The 24323-nt window shown below is 37.4% G+C and overlaps 1 protein-coding gene across 1 annotated transcript in view; it reads right to left on the minus strand.

Annotated features, from left to right (window-relative positions):
- Positions 1-664: 664 nt before the first annotated feature.
- The window catches only part of LOC124594276 (adenylosuccinate lyase), a 52683-nt gene continuing 29024 nt past the window's right edge, over positions 665-24323 (minus strand). Inside the window, exons 5-9 of the mRNA XM_047132641.1 lie at positions 19933-20084; positions 19182-19399; positions 14536-14716; positions 9477-9653; positions 665-877 (exon numbers count right to left, since the gene is read on the minus strand). Coding sequence (XP_046988597.1) covers positions 791-877; positions 9477-9653; positions 14536-14716; positions 19182-19399; positions 19933-20084 — 815 coding nt within the window. The 3' untranslated portion in view covers positions 665-790. The remainder of the gene's footprint in view (positions 878-9476; positions 9654-14535; positions 14717-19181; positions 19400-19932; positions 20085-24323) is intronic.

Here is a 24323-nt window from a genome sequence, read left to right on the forward strand (position 1 = left end):
AGACTACAAATATAGAGCATGGAACAGGGAAAAATATGGAGCTGATGGACAAGGGAGGGAGTAGAAGGAGAAGAAAGAAAAACAGGGAGGGAAAAGAAGAATAGAAAGGAAACTGGGAAGCAGGCAGAAGTAGGTGGAGCACAGGAACTATTTTAGATTGAAACCATGAGGGACATGGGATCAAAAGCTTTATTGGCAAAGCAGATCCAGTCTGTGCAATTCAGGATTTGGCAAACATGTGCATACAGCTGACACATATTATAAGCAGCTGTTGATGTTGAACATACTCTGCTGATATCACACTCTGTAACCGTGTGGTTAAGCATGTCCTTGGCCACAGTCTGGTGGTGATCAATCATTTTTGTGGACAGTTGTACCATATTTATCAAACATAGGTGGCAGCAGTAAAGTTAATTATCGCATAGCTGCTTTCGTAAGTGGACTTTCCTTTCCTGGGACAGGATACTCCAGCAGCAGCATTGGAATATGATGTGCTGCTGGGAGCACGAAACAAATATTGCAACTGGATCTTCAACAAGACTTTTAACAGAGTAGTTTTTGTTAAAAATTAATTTGCTTTTGACTTCCAAATTCAATTGACTTACATGAATTTGAAGTAAAGCACTTTATTATGGCATTACTTGTCGAAGACTCAATACATCTGTAGGTGAACAATAATGCTTTTATTTGTTTACAAATTGTATTACTACAGTATCTTCAAAATAAAAATGATATCAGCAAACTTTTGTAAGTCTTCTTCTTTTTTAAGAAATCTGCAGTTCATAATTCACTATATTTCCAGGACTGCTGCTTTTCCCAGTTTCCCTTTATATTTTTCAAGAACTGGTTGAACTTCCTCCTCAAGAAACTCAGTAACCTGAAACAAACAAGACAGTATTGACAAAAGAAAAAGGTGTATATATTATAAATAGCATTTAAAATATGGATAACAACAGCACAAGTAGTAAGGGTGTTTTTCAATAAATGATTTGACATGGCAAGACAAACCTGACACATGACTACATCTACTATGTAAATGTTCAAATTGAAACATATGTTGTTAAAGCTGTGAGCTGTAGCATTGTGCAATATCTCTAGCAGAGCATTTCTGATCAGTATCAAACAACTGAAAGTCCAGGATGGAATAACACCAACAGATAAAAGATACACTGCTACCCACCACATAGACAATGTGTTGAGTCAGAGGCAGGCACAAGGAGAAAGACTGCTAAAATATTTAAGCTTTTGGACAAAGTCCTTCTTCCAACTAAAAAACACATACACACAAAACACACACACACACACACACACACACACACACACACACACTCACGCACACGGCCACTGTCTCCAGGCACTGAGGCATTGTAGTACATCAGCAAGGATAACATTATTTACTCCACAAACATTATATGTTTTGTTGCAAAAACTGCTTCTGCACACAACAAGGAACTAGCAATTATTTGGATGTATCACATGAGGTGTGATAAAAAAGTAACATGATTTTTTTTTAATTTTGTGGGTTTTATACTTCTTTTCAATTTCTTTTATCTTGTTGGTACACATGTTCCTGACATATGTTTCCATTTTCGGCTGTTCTGAATATGTTGTTTATTGTTTACAGTCAAAAAGCTTATAAGTGATTTTGAGTGCTCAGCGGATTTTTACCTTCAAAAAAGATGGATCAAAGAATTTGCATCAAATTTTGCTTGAAAAATGTAATAAAGTGTAGTAGTACATTTAAAATGTTGACTGTGACTTTTGGTGACTCTACTATGAGGAAGACAGAAATTTACAAGTGGAATAAACATACTGACAACAACGTGCAAGAAGTAAAGAAAATGGTTCTGGAAAGTCACCTAATCACCGTCTGAGATATTGCCAATGATGTCAGCGTATCCTTTGGCTCACACCAAGCAATTTTTCTGGATGGATTGGGAATGAAACATGTAGCAGCGAAGTTTGTTCTGAAATTGTCAAATTTTGACCAAAAACAAAGCCTCGCAAACATCACTCAGGAATTGCTGAATGAAGTCAACAACAATCCAGAACTTCTAAATAAGTTTACAACAGGTGTTCAAATATGGGTATTAAGTATGATGTCAAAATCAAGCCTAATTCTCCCAATGGAAACTGCATGAAGAGCCAAACCAAAAAAAATTGAACAGGTTCATCAAATGTATACATTCTTCTCACTGTTTACTTCAATTACAATGGGATAGTGCATCTTGAGTTCTTGCCATCTGGTCATACAGTCAACAAGTAATACTATCTGAAAGTTATGCACTATTCATGTGAAACAATCTGAAGAAAATAACCAGAATTGTTGCAAAACCACTCGTGAAAACTGCACCACGATAATGCTCCTGCTCATACCTCAATGTTTGCTCTTGATTTTTTTGGCAAAAAATAAAACTGTTACGTGTCCTCAGCCACCATATTGCTTGGACATGGCCTCCTGTGACTTCCTTCTATTCCTGAGGCTGAAAATAACCATGAAAGGTTGTCATTTTGCCACCACTGATGAGATAAGAACAGAATCGCTGAAAGAGCTGAACATCATAATGAAAAGTGAGCTCCATAAGTGCTTACAAGATTGGAAACAGTGCTGGCGCACATATTTACTATATATGACAGGGATTACATTGAAGGGGACAAAGTTGATATTGAACAAATAAAGATTCTTCGGAGGGGGGGAAAAATTTACTTTTGATCAAACCTCTTACAAACACGTCTCTTTCATTTGAGAGCCCACTGGATGTAAAAGGTGTATGAGATTCTTAGAGTCCATATACAGGAGTGTATGGAAGAAAGGAGTGTCCTTGGATTGACTAGACAATCCATTATACAGTAGTTATCACAATGAGTGGGGAAACTGGAGCCTGGAGCTTCACAACTTGTCAAAACAAAATTTATTGTGAATGAGAGTGGCCATGACAGTTCACTGCAATTTACTCCCACAAATTAGATCAGGCTGAATATCAAATAAGCACAATCAATATGTAAATTTGATTTCAAAGTACACAAAAAATTCAGATCACATGTTCTTTCATTCAATAATTTGAAACAGCTTGAGCTGTTTCATACAGTTACCTCACTGGGTTCCAATACTGCTGATTCAGAAGCCTGCACAATTTTAAAATTGCTCACACATTCAGAAAGAGACTAGATGGGAAGGTGTATAGTATCTTGCTTGCTGACAGCCATGGAAGAAAGCTGGCTGAGATTCTACAAAGTGTTAATCAAAATATCCAAGTAAGTAGTGTGGTGAAGCCAGGTGTGAAAACAAATAACATTGTAATAAACACATCTTTAGATGGCAAAATGTCACATGACAATGACTATGTTGCATGTATAGCAGGTTCAAATGATGTGGCTTGTAATGAAGCTGATTCGTGTATTGGGAGGTTTGTCTAAATTTCTGGAATGAAACAAATCAAAAAACACTATTGTTGCTACCATCCCGCACTGACACGACTTAATGTACAACTCTTGTGTAAACAAAGAGATTATAAACACAAATGCCAGGATTAAATTATTGTGTCCAAGCTATGAAAAATGTTTAATTCTAGATGTAAGCAACCTACGTAAGGGCATGCATACTAAACACGGACTGCATCTAAACTATGAGGGTAAGCGTTTTCTTTGTGAAAAAGTAAGCATATTGATCACTGAAAAGATAGAACTCAGTAGCTGAATATATAAAAATAGTTTGCTTTGGAGTGAAACTGACATTCCTTTTTTAGTGCAAATTGGCCTTCAGTGTGCACACACGAAGGCGAAAGCTTTACTGACTGCATCAAGAAAGACGAAAAATGTAAGATAATGTTTCAGAATGTTCAGTACATTACTAACAAAATAGAGCAAATTGACGAAATTCTAGGAGAATGTAAACCACACATATATATTGGGAATGAATGCAAGTCTGAAGAGGCTCGTAGTTTTAAGTTAAACAATTACAAAATTTTGAGCGCATACTACAGAAAGAATCTCCAAAATAGAAGACACTGCACGAAACTAAATTATAAGAATGAAAGTAAGATCCAAACAGTAAAGTCAGCAAACAGAACTCTCAATTGTGGAATTCCCCAAGGAAGTATACTTGGACTATTCTTGTTTATAGTATATATTAATGATATATCACAGCCACAAAACTCCAAACTAGTGAACTATGCTGATGATACATCTATTATTAGCTGGGGCTGTACAGAGCAGACAGCAGTCCAAAGCAACAAAGAGAACTTTGAAATGATCACAGAATATCTAACAGTTACACTGAATAAGGACAAGACTGTAGTAATAAAGTTCTTGCTACATTTTAATAATACTCATATACAATCACTTTCTACAGTTGAAATATCTGACAAACATCAGTTTTTAGGCATACTGATTGATGAACATCTCACTTGGAAAGAGCATATCGGCTCCACCTGTAAAAAGGTTTCTAGTAATATTTACTTACTAAAATGTCTTGCAAATATAATAGCTCCCCTTGTCCTTAAACAAGTGTATTATGGGTTAAAACACTCACATCTGCAATATGGGATTGAGGTCTGGGGTTGGGCACCCACTGTCCATATGGATCGCATTTTCAGGCTTCAAAAGAGAGCAGTTAGGATAATTGCTAATATAAGCAAATGCCAGTCCTGTAGGAACTATTTCAAAAATTATAAATTACAGACTGTGTACTCATCGTATGTATTTAAGGCCACAATGTTTGTAAAAGAGAATGAGGAAAATAGTGTAAAGCACAGTGACACCCGTAATTACAATACTTGAGCCAAAAGTGACTATCATAGGGTATGGACTGACAAGAAAGCTACAGACCACAGTCCATATGTAACTGGGAGACAATTCTATAATAAGTTGCCAAAAAATATAAAGCAACTCCAAGGCAATCTTTTCAAGAGCAAGTTGAAAAATTTGTTAATAGAAAGATGTTTATACTCATTAAAAGAATTTTGAACTGCAGTACTGTTAGTTTATTCTTTTACATACTGCAGTATATTAGTGGTGGAATTATTACAATTGGATAATTGATGTATATAATCATTATATGTATGGAGTGATATATAATGTGCTAATTTGTTTGTAACATTATTGCATGGAATGATATACAATGTGCTACTTGACGTATATATTCATTCTTGGAATGACATGATATCGATATAATTGTACAAAAAAATTATGATGTCCAAGACTGTAAAGTTAACATGGACAAACAAATATTATTATTATTATTATTATTATTTTATTATTATTATTATCTCATTAAAAGGTTAATCATAAGCCTCTGGAGCCAATCACATCATTTAAATATCCGGAACTAATACCAAACAACAATACAAAATGGGATAAATATGTATAATCAGTAGTAGGGAGATTATCAGAGACTTGTTAGGAGGGTTCTGAGAGATTACAGTGAATCTGTAAATGAAACTGCATTCAAAGCAATAATGAGATCAATCACAGAGACCTCCCCCACTGTTTGGAGTCCTTATCAAGTAGGAACAACTGGAGACATCAAACCAATTTGGCTACATGCTACTAGGGTCACAGAATGTCAATACAAACCATTACATCAGTGTTACTGAGGTGTTAAGGGAATCTGAAAAATAATCTTCAGAGAACCAGTGTTGAGAAAAAGTGTGTGACAGTTGCACTATATTGCTTTACATCTTGCATAGAGACCATGCAAATAAGATAAAGGTGGTCTGGGTTCATGTGGAAACATATAAACAGTCATTTTCCCTTGCTCACTGCATTAATGGAATAAATCACTAATATTGACATGGTATGTCCACCAGCATGCATTGTACAGCAGCTTAAGGAGCACAAATGTAAATATAAATGTCGTCACAAGGAAATTTTTCACTACTATTAACATCATACCAAACGTTTCAAAAAAATTAATAATAAACATACACAAACCAATATGTTTCAACTGCCGTGCTATTATCAAGACAAAAAAATTACAGTACAGCTTAAAGATTGGGCGTGCACATGCACAGACATAAACACACACTTGCACTAATAAGCTGTTTTAGTCTGCTATATTGTGCCAGCTCTGCAACTTGACTCAGTCTTCAGTTCTTACTCCTGTTCATGTATCTATCAATGTCTCAGCTATATGGCAAGTTGTTACTTTCACTCCTTTCATTATTAATTAACATTAATTACAATGTCATTACATGCTGGACCAATTCATAACACTATAATTTCACCAAGCCTGCACATAAATGCTTAATATCAAAGAGAAGTGTTTGTAGTTTTTATGCCAATCATGAATGTACATGATGTGCATCCTCTCCCTACATCCCTGCCATATGTAATATGGCAGAGATCCAGAAGGTAATCTCATTCTAATCAAGCGCTTGAAGGTAATCTCATTCTAATCAAGTGCTTGTGTAATAAAGTCCTATCTTGTTGGGAAATGATCATCAGTCGTACTTCCTCCTTTGTGAGTTGGTGGACATGGGCTATGATAGTTCACTTCACTGAGAAAAATTAGCCTTAGTCTCTTCATATCACAAATATATTTACTTCTGCTCTATAACATTTGATTTGGTGACTGAAGGAAGTTTTCCTGAGCCTGTCTGTACTTTTGATTCCTTTCACAAGTGCAGACGAAATAAATCTGCTTCACAATCATAAAGGCTGCTTCTGAAAAGCCTTAATTCCATGTCAGTAATAATTTAATATTGTTACAAAATGCCTGCCTTTGTATGAGATCATTAGCTGTAGTCTGCATGGAATGAATTGCAACCATTTCCATAGAACTACATCATCACTTGGCTACTCTGTGCATCCCATTATGTAATTCTAAACATATTCATCCTCTGCTGTGAAACTGGCACAACAAGCTTTCATCTGTCAAACAGTAAGAGCATGTAATCAAAATTACCATGTGCTGTTCACAAAACAGGTATTCAATACACACACTAGGCATGTCAACCAACAAGCTGTCTGTCCACATGAATGGCCATTGTCAAACTGTGGCCAAAAAACAAGTGGACCACCTTGTTGCTCAACACGCTGCCAAACATGATATCCCTCATCTCAATGACTGCTTCACAGCCTTGCCATATGGAGCCTTCCCACCAACATGAGCTTTTCTGAACTGTGCAGGTGGGAACTTTTCCTGCAATACATCCTACGTTCCCATAACCCTCCTGGCCTCAACCTTTGTTAGTCACTGTCCTCACCCATCCAGACCCCTCCCTGTTCCTATTCCAGCACTACATTTACATCTACATCTACATTTATACTCCGCAAGCCACCCAACGGTGTGCCATCATTTCACCACCACACCCAGTCTTTTAATTTCTTTATTTTTATTTCTTTTTATTTCTCTCCTTTCCGCTACATACCCCTCCCCCCTCCGCACCTTCCCTCCTGCCCTCCATCTAAACTGCAACATTTGACTGTCTGCCACTCCCACCATACTATCCTACCCCCTCCCCGCCCCAGCCTCCTCCTTACCCCCACCCAGTCGCCACTCCAATCATGCACTTGTGCTGCTGTTCGCAGTGTGGTTTCAGCTCTCAGACTGCAGACAAGTGTGCAAGTTGCAATAATGTGTGTGTGTGTGTGTGTTTGTGTGTGTGTGTGTGTGTGTGTGTGTGTGTCTACTGCTGACAAAGGCCTTAATGGCCAAAAGCTTTAATTGTGTGAATCTTTTTGTTGTACTTGTCGTGACTCAGCATCTCTGCTATGTGATGAGTAGCAACTTTCCCTCTCTGGTATTGTTACATTCCATCCTGGATTTCACATTGTTTCGTGTAGAAAAGATCATCAGAGAGGTGAAAATCCAAGTAAAGGACTAAGAAAGTTGTTCTTTCTTGTTTGCTTTTAACCACCTTACTTAAAGGTAAGAGACAAGGCAAGCTTACTTTTAACAAGAAGGGCATTTTATTACCTGCAAGCCCATTGCGGAATCATTATGTTAGTCATGAATAATAACTTTAAAAAATCACATGAATCATACATTTCTTGGCAATGAAAACAGGTTTTGAATGTGTTTCATGCAAAATACTACAGTTCAGTGTCACGCTACCAAGGTATTCTCTGTAATAATTGACCATCTGGTTCATTATAAAAGAGAAAATTACGGGAAATCTATAGAAGAGATGTGCCTCAATATTGTACTAACAAATGTAGTATCAAAATTTGATAGAGATAATTTAATTTATAATCACAACACTCTTAAAGCTACTTGTACACCTGAATGGTGTATTATGAGCATCATGTTTCAAACTTCCTGGCAGATTAAAACGGTGTGCCAGACCAAGCCTTGAACTCGAGACCTTTGCCTTTCGCGGGCAAGTGCTCTACCATCTGAGCAACCCAAGCACGACTCACGACCCATCCCCACAGCTTCAATTCTGCCAGTACCTCGTCTCCTACCATTCAAACTTCACTGAAGCTCTTCTGCAAACTTGTCTAAACACGTAATAAACATTGAATGATACATTCCCAGCCTAAAATAATGCAGGAATTACCTTAAACAAAGAAAATGGAGGAAAATATATTGTATAGTGCATCTCCGATATGTGTGGCTTTGTCTTCTTATTCTTTGAAATGATCTGTTCTGCTCTGGTGGTCACAGTATGAAACAAAACAGATGCCAAATGCATGCCAGGAACTCACAGAATCATTGCATTCCGGAGAAAAATGACGTGGTTGAGCCATGGCAAATTCAAAACAAAACCCACATGATCACACCAGCCAGGGTGGAAGGGATTATTGGTTGCAGTTCATTCTTGGTACATAAATGCCTGTAATTGATTACCCCACTGCTTCTCTATTACACTCTTCCATTTGTAAATGAACCAGCTGTGCACTCAAACAACAAAATGCTCATCTTATTCAACTGTCGTCTGACTCTCCGTTTGTTATTGCCAGTGTTATACCTGTTTCAGCTGATACTATCTCCAAAACTCTTAGTATTTTTGTCTTTGGCCATTACCTCACAATACAAGATATTAAATTCAGTCTTCCTAACTGATATGTCATTAACATGACAAATTGCATACAACTATTTTTCTTTGAAGGTCATATTCTAAAACAAGCCCCTGAAACAAGTATGTCATCTTCCTGTGAAAGAAAGGAAGACAATACTTCAAAGTTCCATCAATAACAATTTCCTGATAATATGCTCAAGTGTGCTGATGAATACAATAACAAAATGAAAAATATATGAATATTTTCAAAATAAAAAGCTGGGTTTGTAACAGATGTAAAGAACACTGTGAAGTTCTTAGAAGATATTTCATTATCTGTATACACTGAAGTTGTATCACCTTCAGTAGCATAATTGTGCTGTGACTTGCCATTCTTTATAAGCAACAATAAATAACAAGTAAATTATTGTTCTAAAATCATTTTTACTATTTCTGTGCAAGTAAATATAGAATCGAATCCATTAGAGACAAACAAGGTGTTTGGTTTACTAACAGTAAAGTAAAGCTTTATACCTGTTCTGGAGCTCTTCCAATGAATGTTGATGGATTGAGGAGATCATCCAGCTGAGACAAAATTGGAGAAAAGTATGGGTCACGACGTATTCTCTCCAGCAAATCATTGTCAAGACCCTTTTGTTTCACTTGTGCTCCAGCTTCATGCGAGAGAACACGAATTTTTTCATGGCACACCTATAAATCAAATATCCACAAATTAAATTCAGATTACTAAATGCATGGTTAAATGATGATTATGCAGCTGTGACTATCTAACACAGACTTCAGTGCACAGCAACATATACCTGAAAGAAGTATGGCTTACACATTACACAGTGCCACTACTCGCAACTCTCCCTTTCTCTAAAAAAAAACACACACACACACACACACACACACACACACACACACACAGAGAGAGAGAGAGAGAGAGAGAGAGAGAGAGAGAGAGACTGCAGATTTAAAAACATATTAAGAAGGAAGGAAGAAAGAAAGAAGACTGGAAAGTCAGTTGAAAGAGTGTATATTTAAGAGAAAAGCTTCTTGTAATAGACATTTATCTTACATATATTTAGGATTCCTAATGTCAGCTTCTCTTGTTATGCTCTCTATCCTAACCAACAAACACATGCACACAGCAAACTCACCCCTTACTCCCTACTCATGCCAAGCTTACTAAGCTATTAAAACATTCTATACACTGTTATTACAGGTTAGTTTTCTTAAGTTATTTGGATATTTCAGGGATGATATCTGCAATATCTCACAATGATACTGAATGTGTCAATCACATACACTGATCAGCCAGAACATCATGACCATTTACCTAATAGCACAGACACCAGCAGCGACATGGCACAGCATGCAAGCAATGAGGCCATGGTAGGTCACCAGAGGGAACTGGCACCACATCTGCACACACAAGTCGCCTAATTCCCGTAAATTCAAGGGAAGGGGTAATGAGCTGTGATGCCATGTTCAATTACATCCCAGATGTGTGCAATCAGGTTCATGCCTGGCGAGCTGTGGGGCGGCACATGAATTGGAACTCCACACTGTGTTCCTCAAACCACTCCACCAACTCGTGCCCTTGTGACATGGCGCAATATCTTGTTGGGAAATACCACTGCCATCAAGAAACATGATGATCATGAAGGTGTGTACGTGGTCTTCAACCAGTGTACAATATTCCTTGGCTATCATTGTGCCTTGCATGAGCTCCACTAGACCCACGGATGCCCACATGAATGTTCCCCAGAGCACAATGGAGCCACCTTCAGTTTGTCTCCATCCTGCAGTACAGTTGTCAAGAAGCTGTTCCCCTGAAAGACAATGGATTTGTGCTTTCCCATAAGCATGATGGAGAAGGTATTGGATTCGTGCTTTCCCATAAGCATGATGGAGAAGGTACCAGGATTCATTATACCATGCAATGCTCTGCCACTGCACCAACATCCAGTGCCAACATCGCATGTCCATTTCAGTCATAGTGGCCGATGTAGTGGTGTTAACATTGGCATACGCCTGGGTCGTTGGCTGCAGAGGCCCATCGTTAGGAGTGTTCAGGGCACTGCATGTTCAGACGCATTTGTATTGGCCCAGTATTAAATACTGATGTTAGTTCCACCACAGATTGCTGCCTGTCCTGTTTTATCAGTCTGCCCTGTCTACAACGTCTGACATCTGTAATGAGGGGTGGCTGCCCAACCCCACGACACCTGCATGTGGTTTCACCTTGGTTTTTCCATGGGATGAAGACACTTACCACAGTACTCCTTCAACACCCAACAAGTTGTGCAATTTTTGAAATGTTCATGCTGAGCCTCTGGGCCATCACAATCTGCCCTCAGTCAAACTCAGTTTGGTCACACGCCTTCCCCATTCTACACAGGGACAGCATGCTCACAGATACTACATGGACTCTCTGTGTGTGTGTGTGTGTGTGTGTGTGTGTGTGTGTGTGTGTGTGTGTGTGTGTCTAACAGTCATTACTTGCCAAGTGATGCTACTATTACCTGGACGGGTTTATATTGGCATTAGGTTGGTGGTGATAATTTTACTGCTGATAAGAATATACACATATGAGCCAAAACATTATGACTACCTACTGTATTTAATAGCATGTTGGTCCAGCTTTGGAGCACAACGTGAGTGATTCTGTATGGCATGGATCTGACAAGTTCTTGGTAGGTTTTTGGAGGTATGTGGGAACAAATGTTTTTGCACGGGTCACACAGTTCCTGTCATTACATACGTGGGGTTTATGGGCACAGAACTGATGCCCAATAATGTCCCAGGTCTGTCCTTCAGAATTCAGATCAGGAGAATTTGGAGGCCCACACATCACACTGAGTTAATTACAGTGCTCTGCAGACCACTCTAGAATGCTTCTGGACTTGTTACAGGGACAGTTATCCTGTTTGAAGATGTCATCACCATCAGGGAACACATCAAGCCTGAATGGATCCAGGTGATCTGCAATAATGTTCTCATAGTCCACAGCTTTTGATTACTACTACTAGTCCCATGAAAGCCTAGGTGAATGTCCCCTATAATATAACACTGCCACCACAGGCCAGCACCCATGGCACATTCATGTCTCAAGTAGCTTTTCATCTGGATGAACCTGCAGCTCTGAGCAGTAACATCCAGGAGGATGCTGTCATCATTAAAAACTGCACTTTCCTTTGCTGTTACAACCGTGCTGTACACTGCACTTTACTGCACTTTATGTTGCTGCTACACGAACTGGCAGATTATGGGAATTGTATAGTGTAGCAGTGGAGTTAGATATTAGTGTAGAGAGGGGAGGTGAGTGGTGCAGCAGTACAGGCACTCAAATGATTTTTGTGTGTGTGTGTGTGTGTGTGTGTGTGTGTGTGTGTGTGTGTGTGTGTTTATACTGCAGTTTTTGGCTTCCCACTAATTAATAAAACTGGCAATTTATTGCAATTTAGCAGCAAAATGTTTCAGGATTACCCTAGGAAAGGCTTAGTGACAATTACTGGTCTGATGAAATCTTCTCAGGCTTCCATCCGGGTAGCTGCGTCAAAAATCTGCGACATTTCGATGAGTGTCATTCTCATCATCTTCTGGTGAAGATGATGAGAATGATACTCTCCGGAAACATCGCGGATTTTCGACGCAGCTACCCAGATGGAAGCCCGAGAAGATTTCATCTGCAGTGTACACCAGGAAAGCCTACATTCACATATAATTACTGGTCTGGTTACCCAGATGTGCTCTGAATATTAGTTGAGTGAGTAACCATTTCCTGGAAGCATCCTGTGTGTGGTATGACTTTATGATGGGTGATCCATCAGTCACGCCCATGTGTAATTGCCCCAACATGTTGATCAACCCTTCAAGCTCTGTATTTATATATTTGGCAGAATGCATTATCTAGACCTTTACATATTGCTCACAGAATGGCGAAAACTTCACACCGCATTCCCAGCAATGTGTCTAATGTTAGCATCAACATATTTTGTGATCTCTCAAAGCCTTTTGATAGTGTGAATCATGAAATTCTTCTAGATAAGCTTAAGTATTGTGGTATGAGTGGGACAGTACACAAATAGGTTAATTCATACTTAACTGGGAGAATGCAGAAGGTTGAAATTAACAGTACAGATAGTCTGCAAAAACCAGCACAGTCCTCAAATTGGGGAGGTATCAAGAATGGTGTCCCACAGGGTTCAGCCTTGGGTCCCTTATTGTTCTGAATATATAGTAACGACGTGTAACTCTATATTCATGAAGATGCAAAGCTAGTTCTTTTTGCTGATGATACAAGTATAGTAATCACACCCAAGAACCAAGAATCAGCTGAGGAAATTGCAAATAAAGTCTTTCAGAAAATTATTAAGTGGTTCCCTGCAATTGGACTCTCATAGTTTATACAATTCTGTACAGTAAATGGCATAACACTATTGATAAATATAAACTATGAACAGAAGTCTGTTGCTAAGGCAGAACACTCAAAATTTCTGAGTGTGTGCATTGATGAGAAATTGAATTGGAAGAAACACATTGATGATCTGCTGAAATGGTTAGGTTCAGCTACTTATGCTAATACGGTTATTGCAAATTTTCGTGATAAACATATCAATAAATTAGCCTACTATGCCTATTTTCATTAACTGCTTTCATATGGCATCATACTTTGGGGCAATTTGCCATTAAGAGAGAAAGTATTCATTGCACAAAAGCGTGTAATCAGAATAATAGCTGGAGCCCACCCAAGACCACCTTGCAGACATTTATTTAAGGAACTTGGGATATTCACAGTACTTTCATAATACTTATATTCATTGATCATTACTCTGTGGTGGTTTCCACATTTGTCCACACTGAAAAATACCTGGTTACTAAACATTCCTTAGTGGAAGATGATGTTTGCCATAGGTGATATAGCTGGCAATACAACAGAGACTGAGATTAGGTTAATCTGCATTTGCTACACAAGTATATAGGGCCCAAAAACAGTGAATTAAAATAATGTAATGCAATTAATTAGGTTATATTGTAATGTCTCTTTACAAAATACTGACTACTATTAACAAAATGCTTAATTTTGTGTCCTTTGCATTAACAGTATGTGACAATTACTGCAAACACACACATGCTGATACATCTATGGCTGCAAATGTACTAAAATTTCTAAGTGTTAATTATATCTACAGCAGCTTTTTGTGACAAAAATAATCAACTTTTGTAGCACTTCAAAAATTTTATGAATGTTACAGCATCAGTGCTGTCATTGTGGCTGAACAACTTGTTAATTTAACAAAACTGTGTCTCTGGAACAGGGCACTAGCTCAAGATTAAGTATGATAAATTGCACAGAAAGTAATGTAGTATGACTATGTGCTATAGTGAGAAACTTGAGCTCCATGATTCTTCACATTCTTCCAATATGTATGAAATGTTTCCCAGCAAATGGCTAGACATCATGATAATATATTCCACAATAATCTTATCATTTGAACAATCTTCATACAACTAGCTTTACAATTATCCTACATTCATTGTCCCACTTACATATTACTTGATCAAGATATACTTTGGTACTCACCTGCCTATCACCGCCAGCTTTTACCATAGCCATAATGATGTTTTCTGCACACATGAAAGGGAGTTCTTGCCGAATATGCCTTTCTATAACTTTTGGATACACTACCAGGCCTTCAAAAACATTTTGCAGCGTCACCAGCACACTATCAGCAGACAGGAAGGCCTCAGCCAATGTAATTCTCCTGAAAGACATTTGATTAGCAAATGAGTGCCCACATCGAAATTTTTGAATAGCTTTTCATGGTGAACAAATTTTTATCGCCACAAAAAACAAAGCTGCTTTTCAACTCTTACATGCAACACCAAGAAACAAATAGAGACTTTCATTTCATTTGCTCAACTACAAAAAGTAAGAAAGAAAATTATTTTTATTATTTTATATAGGGACTGCTATCCCAGCCCATTGGCACCTGAAAGGAAAAAAAGGAACACCTTCTCCTCTAAATAAGGGTGAGCACACTAAGCTCATTCTAAATCTAAAAGCTGAAGCTACATGCAAAAATAAAGTTATTTCTTCACAGTTACACAAAGCTTTAGATGCGTTAACAAGATAACATGCTGTCAGAAGTTGGCAATATGACAAGGATTTCATTTCTTAAAAGCTACATTTGTTTGACTGGTATTTTCCTTTGCTGTATAAAACAGACAGTGTGCAGAAGATTTCAAATACTTGTGTGACCTACCTAATCAAGAACTAATTAATCAGTGATTCACAATGAACAGTATAATTTATCTGAAGAGTAGAATATGCCAATGCAGTTTAGTTTTTAGATATTCTTCCTACTTGAGTATTCATACATTTGATTGCCCACACTATGCAATGGGCACAAGGTTAATTGTATGTCCAAATGGTAGTGAAGCAATTTTATAAAATGGAACATCTCACTGATGACCTCTCTGTGATTTGAATCCATGGGAAGGACATCCTCTGCTCTTTTTGCCAGAACTTCAGCACCTGCCCCAAAACCCACTCACCAAGGAGTTTTCCTTCTGGGTGTAGATCTTCACCTTTCTGTGATTCCTTCAAAACAACTGTCTATATCAGACACAGCAATCACATGCAATGCCCCTCTTATAACATCTGGCACCTTTTTAATGTTAAAAAGTCACTCTTTCTGCAGCCATAAAATGCCCGAATGATACATCTGCCACTGAAAACACGTGCTATCCAAATATATCTATCAAACTGTTGGAATGTTTAAAGCTATCAGCTCAGATAATCCTTAAACCATCTCCTATGTATCATTTATGGTTATTATGCCAAAGAATCTATCACAATTGCTAAACAATCACCAATGAGTACCTCCTTCTCCCTCAGTAAAATCCACACTCAGTTAAAGTTAACCATCTACTTTGAACACTGGAAGTCAGTCTGGAGGAATGATTGGAAAGCTTTATGATAGATAAATTCTGTTAAAAAGTATGAAACAGTCAGTAAATATAATATGTCTGAATGGACATTGACTTAGAAGTGGAAATATCAATATACTCAAGAAACTTCCACATTACACACTGGCCAACAACTTTTTTAGAACTAAACGGTATGGAGGCTCATGCATATTAGTCCATTCCTCATTATACTATGAAATGAGAGATAATTTTAGCCAAAAATTAAGAAATTACTTTTGAAAGTTGTTGCACAGAACATGAAGAGTACAAAATGGTATTGTCAGTATGTATTGCAACCCTGAGTACCATGTAAGCTCTGTATTCTTAAAGACATTTGAAACTCTTTTACATAAATTAAAAACTGAAAAACTGCATAAGAATCAAATTATATGTGCTGACTTCAACGTAGATGTAAGAACTGATGTAAAATTTGCTTCACATTTAAAGAATCTGATAGCCACAAATGGTCTATATCTAATTTTTGGCCAATGCACAAGAGTTACTGCAACTACTTCAACATGTATTGATAATATTATAAGCAATCATAATTACAGCATCAAAGAAGATTGTATTTCAAAAATTAAATTCAGGCTGCACAACAAATAGATGTAGGGACTTCAGCCAAGCAAAAGTGGAGGTATTTATTAAAAACCAAGCCTCGCTGTATGGTCAGTCAGCAAACACACTTCAACAAATAAAAACTACAAGAAGGTTTCAACCAAATTCACATGCATATTCAATGAATGCTTCCCTTTTTTAACAGTATGGACTGAGTCTCATAAAAGTGGATAATGGGTAAAGAAAGAAATTAGTGTGTCTTGCATCAAAAAGAGGAAACTTGATATGGAGGCAAAAGTCAATCAAAATCCTGAATTTCTTAAATATGTTAGCACATTCAAAAAACATTTAACAAATTAGTTAAACTAGCAAATCGTACTGAAAACAATACATTCATTTCAAAAGCAAAAAACAAATCCAAAGCTATTTGGTCTGTTATAAGAAGTGAGGATGGCAGTGAAATGAGAAAAAAATGTCCCTCTAAACTAATGATAAATGGTAGGACAGAAACAGATTCCAGTGGCATTTGTGAATCCTTCAATAATTTCTTCATTAGTTGTAACAAAATTGGTTACTCCTCACCACCAAGTACAGTTCCCAGTATGGCAGAGGGAAATTGCTCGGATTTTAAGTTCTCACATGTTTCAAGATCTGAGGTCTAAAATCATAATATCTCTAAAACATTTAAACTCAGTGGGTTGGGGTGATCTTCCCATTAGAATAATATAAGGGGCTTTAAAAAGAAACAAGCTGGAGGCATAATTACAGAAACCAGTACCTGTATGTCAGAAATACTGACCCTGGCTGTTGACACAGTTGTCCCACTGTGACACAAGGCAGTGAATGGCTGTCTCTTAAAATTCCCGGGGCTGCGATATTAACAAGTTCCGCATGTACAGCTGGAAGTCGTCATCCGAGGTGAATCGTTTGCCCCTCAGAGCCTTTTTAAGGGGACCAAAACTAGCATAATCACAGGAAGAGAGATCCAGACTGTATGGACGGTGGGTGGCCCAGAACCTTCCATTTGAATTTCTGCAAGAGTGTCACGACTATGTTGGCCGTATGACGCTTTGCATTGTCGTGGAGCAGAATGACCCAAGGTTTGCAAGTAATACTGGGCATACACTGTTGTCCCATGCTGCAGGAACTGAATCAGAAGGGGGCCGATTTTAGTCCCCTTCAAAAGGCTCTGAGGGGCAAACAATTCACCTCGGACAATGACGTCCAGCCGTATGTGCAGAACTGGTTAACATCGCAGCCCCTGGAATTTTATGAGACAGCCATTCACCACCTTGTGTCACAGTGTGACAAGTGTCTGAACAACCAGGGTCAATACTTCTAACATACAGGTGCAGGTTTCTGTATTTATGCCTCTGGCTCATTTCTTTTTGAACATCCCTTGTACAATCAGTATCAATTAAAATATACTCAAGTTCTGCCAATTCATAAAAGGGACAAACAAGATGAAAAGGGAAACTATAGGCCTATCTCACTGTTACCAATTTTTTTCAAAACATATTTGAAAGAGCTGCATGTGACCAGATAGAAAATTATAATTCATCCCACAATATTATTTTATACAATCAGTATGGTTTCAGGAAAGGCTCCAGCACACCCCATGCAATAAATGAATTGGTCACAAAAGTTAGCACTTGTCTCAATAATAAAATGTATGTATCAGGCATCCTTTGCGATCCTACTAACCCTTCAACACTGCAATCATGACTGGCTTCTTCAAAAACTGACTACCTATGGTTTTCAAGGAAAATCTTGACAAACAGAAAACAAAGTGTACTTGTTAATAACACTGGCAACAAATTCCTTTCTGGCTGGAAACACATACAATTAGGTGTCCCACAAAGCTCAAGATTAGGGCCACTGCTATTTCTGTATTACATCAATGATATGCCATGCCAGGTTGAGTCAGATATCATCATCTATGCAGATGTTTCAACAGCGATAGTCTTCCGAAAAACCAATGAAGATTTAATCTGCAATCCACTGTATTGCGCAGACACTTGGGGACGTGGAGGCATGGGTAAAAAACAATAATTTGAAATTAAACTTTGCAAAAACAGAAATTGTTCATTTCACCATGAAACAATCAGTGTGATGTATAAGTGAAATAAGCTACACAGACAAAAAAAGTTTCCAATCATTTAACTAATCATTTGAATACCACAACAAAAAGTAGAATTTCATCCTACTATTCAATACCATAGGTTTCTTACAGGATTACTGCATATAGGTGAATGTTCACATTCTGCGAACTCTTGTTATTTCCATAACAAATGCAATCCTGGAACTGGAAAAGTTTTAATTAATGCTACAACTTTCACTCAATAGCTGATTTCATAACTTAGCTGAAAACAGCAAAAGGCTCAATACAGTTTCTTTGTTTGTACACATCTCTCTGTCTCTCCCTCTCTCTCTCTCTCACACACACACACACACACACACACACACACACACACACATTACAGAATTATGCATATTCCTGACAGTTAAAAATATTTCACTTCCTAACCTAAGATGCCCTCAAGGTAATGAATGTATTAAAAAAAATTCACAATGGTATCACTGAAAAAGTAGTTTTTTGTTAGATACACCAAGGCAAAACCCAGCTGAAAAATGTAGAGATAAAACTAAGAAAGTGGTTGCCCAGTAGATTGCATAAGAATTCTTTTCAGTTTACTTTACCTGTTAGCCGAGTCATCAAGTGTCCTCTCCATCCACTGGGTGGCAGCAGTTTGGAGAGTGTTATTGCACAGTGACATAAGGTGGCGAGCTATGGAGCAACTACGTTCACTACGCATCGGATTGCGTTTGTATGGCATAGCACTTGAACCAATTTGTGTCTGCTCAAAAGGCTCTTCCAGTTCTTTCATATTTGCTAACAAGCGTATGTCAGTGCAAATCTAAAAAACAAAATTATGTAAGTATCAATTAAATTTAAGTACATGTTTCTTCTTGTGGAGCTCTATCAAAAAGTCCACGACAACCATCTAATGGATAATTTTATTTTAAAAAGAAACTGTTCTTTTGCCAAGTACTTACAGTGGGTTTGTGGGTACTGTATATCATGTAGGCAAAGAGATATTTTAAAAAGTGATAGTATTCAAAAAATAATCACAATACATCTCTTATCGACTTCAGGAAAGATAATCATTTAATAATAATACTAGAGGTACTTATATGAGTACATTCCAGAATCCTACAGTCAACTGAATGTATATTTATTCCACACTTTTTGTGGGAGGTAAGTATTTCACAGTGCCAACTGACTGCTTCACAATAACAAAACTAAACTGTTTGAATTCACAGCACTGACGAATATTCTTACAGAGTGATTTATTGGAACATTCTATGAACTGAATAAGAATAAGCAAGCAAACAAACAAACAAGAAACTTAAAGCACATAGAAGAACAGATAATATTACAATGAGTCACCTTATGTACAGAGGCACCAAGGCTGCTCAGCGTTGCTACACACTCAGTGTCCACCTTCCTTGTGTATGTCTGACCACAAATTATGAATGATCTGGAGAATCCTGCCATCTCAGTTACTAGTTTGTCAAGTTCTTTGACCTTTCTGCTGTCACCTGAAATTTTGGGTAAGATTGTTTAGTCGTCATGCAAAATTACAAGCTATGAAATAAAGTTCATTTATTTATTCAATCATTCAATTGCCATGTTTTTTACACTCTACAGGAAAGGAAAACCTATAGGAATGTGGACCAAGTCAAAGTGTATATTAGTAAGGATAAGCACAGGTTTGTTTCTTTTTATTTATTTATTAGTCTCTCTTTAATCATTTGCATATAATTGATTTCATGATGAGTAATTTAAAATTACACTAATAATTAACTATTCATATGCTACTATAAACTATGAGGGTGATTCAAATGGAAGTTCAAAAAAATTTTGAAAAGTTGTGTGTTGGAGTTGGTAGGTGGCAGTAGTGTTTTTATTCAGACATGCTGAAAAATCAGTTCTGCTCTGCAATCAGGAGTAAACAATTAGTACTTCTAACTTCAGGAGTATTGCTATAGTACGACAACACCCGACCTCATACAGCCCGTGAGATAGTTGAGGCCGTTCGGAAACATAAATTTGAATGCCTGATACATACTCCTTATTCACTAGACCTCAATCCTAGTGACTTGCATCTGTCTGGTGCACTGAAAAAAGCAATGGAAGGCAGGCATTTCAGAAATGACAAAGAGGTGAAAACAACAGTGCATGACTGGCCACACAAATGACCAAAATAATGATTTCATCATGGTATCTATGCACTCCTAAAACAATGAAATAATTCACTCAACATTAGGGAGACTATATCACAAAATGACATGTAAGTTTGTTGTTCATTGTTACACTTAGAAATATTATAGCACTTTTAAGGTTTTCGTTTGAATCATCCTTGTATTTATGCTCACTCGGCTTAGCTTTCTCATAATTAGATTTCTAACAAAGTTGCTACTTTGGAAAAATAGCTGCTAGTCCGCCTCTGTTGCTGGGTGGTCAGTGTGACTGTCTTGTGGTGGACCCGCTTATGATTCCTGGTAATACCAGGGAGTTTCCCTTGGTGGTAGAACTGGTATGGAGTGTACTCAGCATCATGAGGCCAACTAAGGACCTACTTGACCAATTAGTAGCAGTTCCAAGGTCAAGAAACCCGACAACAACTGGGAGGGTAGTGTTCTGACCACAAGCACCCCATACCACATCCCATGATGCCAATGGCAGAGAATGAAATGTTGATCAGCCAGGTCTGCTTGGCTCCTTAGATCCAGGATTCAGGTCTTTACCTTTACCTTACCTTCCTTGTGTAATTATTACTAGTTGTTGTTATTTGTATGAGTAAACCACTACTTATCAACAACTAAAGATATCAAAACTACTAAAAAAAACTGTTTTGCAGCATCTGCATATCAGTGGACATGTAGAGTAGCAAGGAATAAATGAATAAACATAACCAAAATAAAGGCAGCCAAATCAAAATCTGCTGTTAATGATGATGATGATGATGATGGTGATTGGTTGGCGGGGTACTCAACTGCGCGATCATCAGTGCCCGTACAAAGTCCCAATTTTTTCACAGTCCAATTTTTTTACACAGGCCAATCAAGCCACTGTCATGAATGATGATGATGATGATGATGATGATGAAAATCTGCTGTTAGGCACTATTCCTCCAATACGTGCACTGCACTTAACATGTTGTTTTCTCAGGGTAAATTTAACTCATTTGTATTTGTTTATTAGCAGCTGCACTATTTCTTACCACAGGGAGGGAGTAATCATTCACTACACAACAAATTATTTCAGTATCCAGCCCATACTACTGCAGACATTTGTAAATCTCTTCCCACAGTTTCCCTTATATTCTTACTAAACATTATGATCACAGAATTGGTTATCATTCAATTGTGCATTATTTTTATTTTTTATATAACTCAAAAATGGTCATCATCTTTTACTGTTAATATTTGACAATAATGGCCACTGCCTGGTGACATGTGGGTCACAAGTCCGCTTCTTGTCTCCTGCAGTTATTTATCATTTAACATTTGTGATCTCCAGAATGCTCTTGGACTTCCTTATGTCTGTACTACTGTAATCTGTTAGAAAATTCTATGTGTGTAGAAATAGGAGCACACACTGCTGAGACAGGTAGTTCAGATATATCTATACTTTTTTATGAGCTCAATAAATGGAATTTCAGTTAGATCTTACTGATGATCCAGCTCTCAAAACTAGTACTCATTTCTGGATTCTATAGGACAGAGACAGAGACAGAGAAAGAAGGAGAAAGATTCAAACCAACCCAAGAAAGTCATCTCTCACTCACTGCTACTGGTTGAGAATCATGCTACACTATCATTACCAACTACCCACCAGAAGAATGTATTATACAGCTGCCAGCAGGCTCCAGGTTGACCGAGAAACAGCATAGACAAGTGAGAATGTATTATCCAGCTGCCAAATGGACCCAGATTGACAGAGAAACAGCATAGACAAGAGTGAGCCATTCCATGTCAGTTCTTCGGACTGTTCTTCAGTGGTCATATTTTCATATTTACAATGACTTTGCGATACTGAACTCTGCTATTCCCAATCAGTCAGGATTGTTTGCTTGTTCATGAATGTGTCTGTTTTCCTAATGAGGTGCAGTCTGCATATAGGTGGCTACTGTGTGTGTACCAACAGTGAGTGCATGCTCTGAGAGTGCAGTCTGTATTAGTGTACTTCTCAATCTGAAAAAAGGTACTGTGTACTCAAACACTAATTAAATTAGTAATAATATCTTTGAACAGATCACATAAGGGTATCATCAACATATTTTTAGAAAAATTAGATATGCTGTTAGATGTATTTAGAGAGACTAGAACTTTAGAACATATTAATAAGTTGAGATCTGAATGCTGATTTTGAGACAACAGCGTATAAACTTTGTGTCACAGACTGAAAAATGTACTAATACAGTTCAATTTTCATTCTATCAATAATGCGCCCACAAGGGATCGGCATGCCTTGACAATATTTTTGTCAATTTTAAAAGTACTGAAGTATCATGTGATGTGACAGTGTTTCTGTTTTCTGAACATAATTTTGTATCTTTAAATTTTATAAAATGGTTCCCTCTTGCAAAAAGTAATATAATTTGGCCTGTCCCAAAAGTTGTCATCGTCAGACTTGTCACTGATGAAAAAATTATCGGGCTTTGTAGAGCTCTTGTAGAGAGAGACTCTTTTGGCCAATGTTATGGTGACACACAATACCTTTTACATACTGATCTGTCAGGAAAAACAACATCTGATCAGTTTTTAAAGCATTTTTGGTACAATCTGATGACATCATTCCCATAAAGATATGCAATTTAATTGACAAAGGCTTCAACACCAAAATCCCAAACAAACAAAATCCATGGTATGACAGACAGCTGACAAATATGAAAACTTAAGTTATGTTCTTGCACAAAATATTTAATAGTCTGAAGACTGACTATGCCAGAGTAGCCTATGTTGCATGTAGGAAACAGTATAAAAAAGCCAATGTGGAAGCCAGAAAAGTACACAATTGCAGCAGTATTGAGAATTCCACCAGTAAGAGCATAGCTGCATGGAAACTAATAAATAGTGTTGCCAAATATGCAAGAAACAAAAAAAATTAATATCAGTTCCCAACAATACAATGATTTCTTATTAAATCAATTGAAGAAATAGGAAATACTATAATCAAACTTAATATCAGCTCATTAGAATTATTTTTAAAAACTTTTTGTAAATCATCTACAACAAATACAAGTATATTTAACTTCTCCAAGGTCTCCTCTCATTTCATTCTAAGAATAGTGAAACAGTTGAAATCAGCAGACAATGCAGATGTATACAACATATCTTGTCACATGTTAAAGAAAGTATTGTGTATCACTTAATATATTGTATAAACAAGTGTATATCTGAGGGATATTTTTCTGATGAACTTAAACAGTCTAGGGTAATTCCAGTATACAAAAAGGGAGATACAGGCTCACCCACAAGTTACAGGCAAAGTTCCATAGTTCCATCTTTCTCTGAAGCATTTGAACGTACTGTTTACCAACAGTTATATGACTAATTTAAAACTCTAGCAATAATTAGTGGATCTCAATATGGCTCTAGGAAAAATTTGTCAGCAATTACTACTATAGAATCTAAAATCAAATATGTTCTTGGAATGTTTAAGGACAAAGGCTTTGCTTAAATCAATTTAAGCAATGTGTCTGAGTTGCGAAAAAAAATGTCCAATACAGAATAAGTTAAGGTAGGTGTTCCACAGGGATCTTTTCTTGGCCC

This window comes from Schistocerca americana, chromosome 2, assembly GCF_021461395.2.
Source record: "Schistocerca americana isolate TAMUIC-IGC-003095 chromosome 2, iqSchAmer2.1, whole genome shotgun sequence".
Classification (NCBI taxonomy): domain Eukaryota; kingdom Metazoa; phylum Arthropoda; class Insecta; order Orthoptera; family Acrididae; genus Schistocerca; species Schistocerca americana.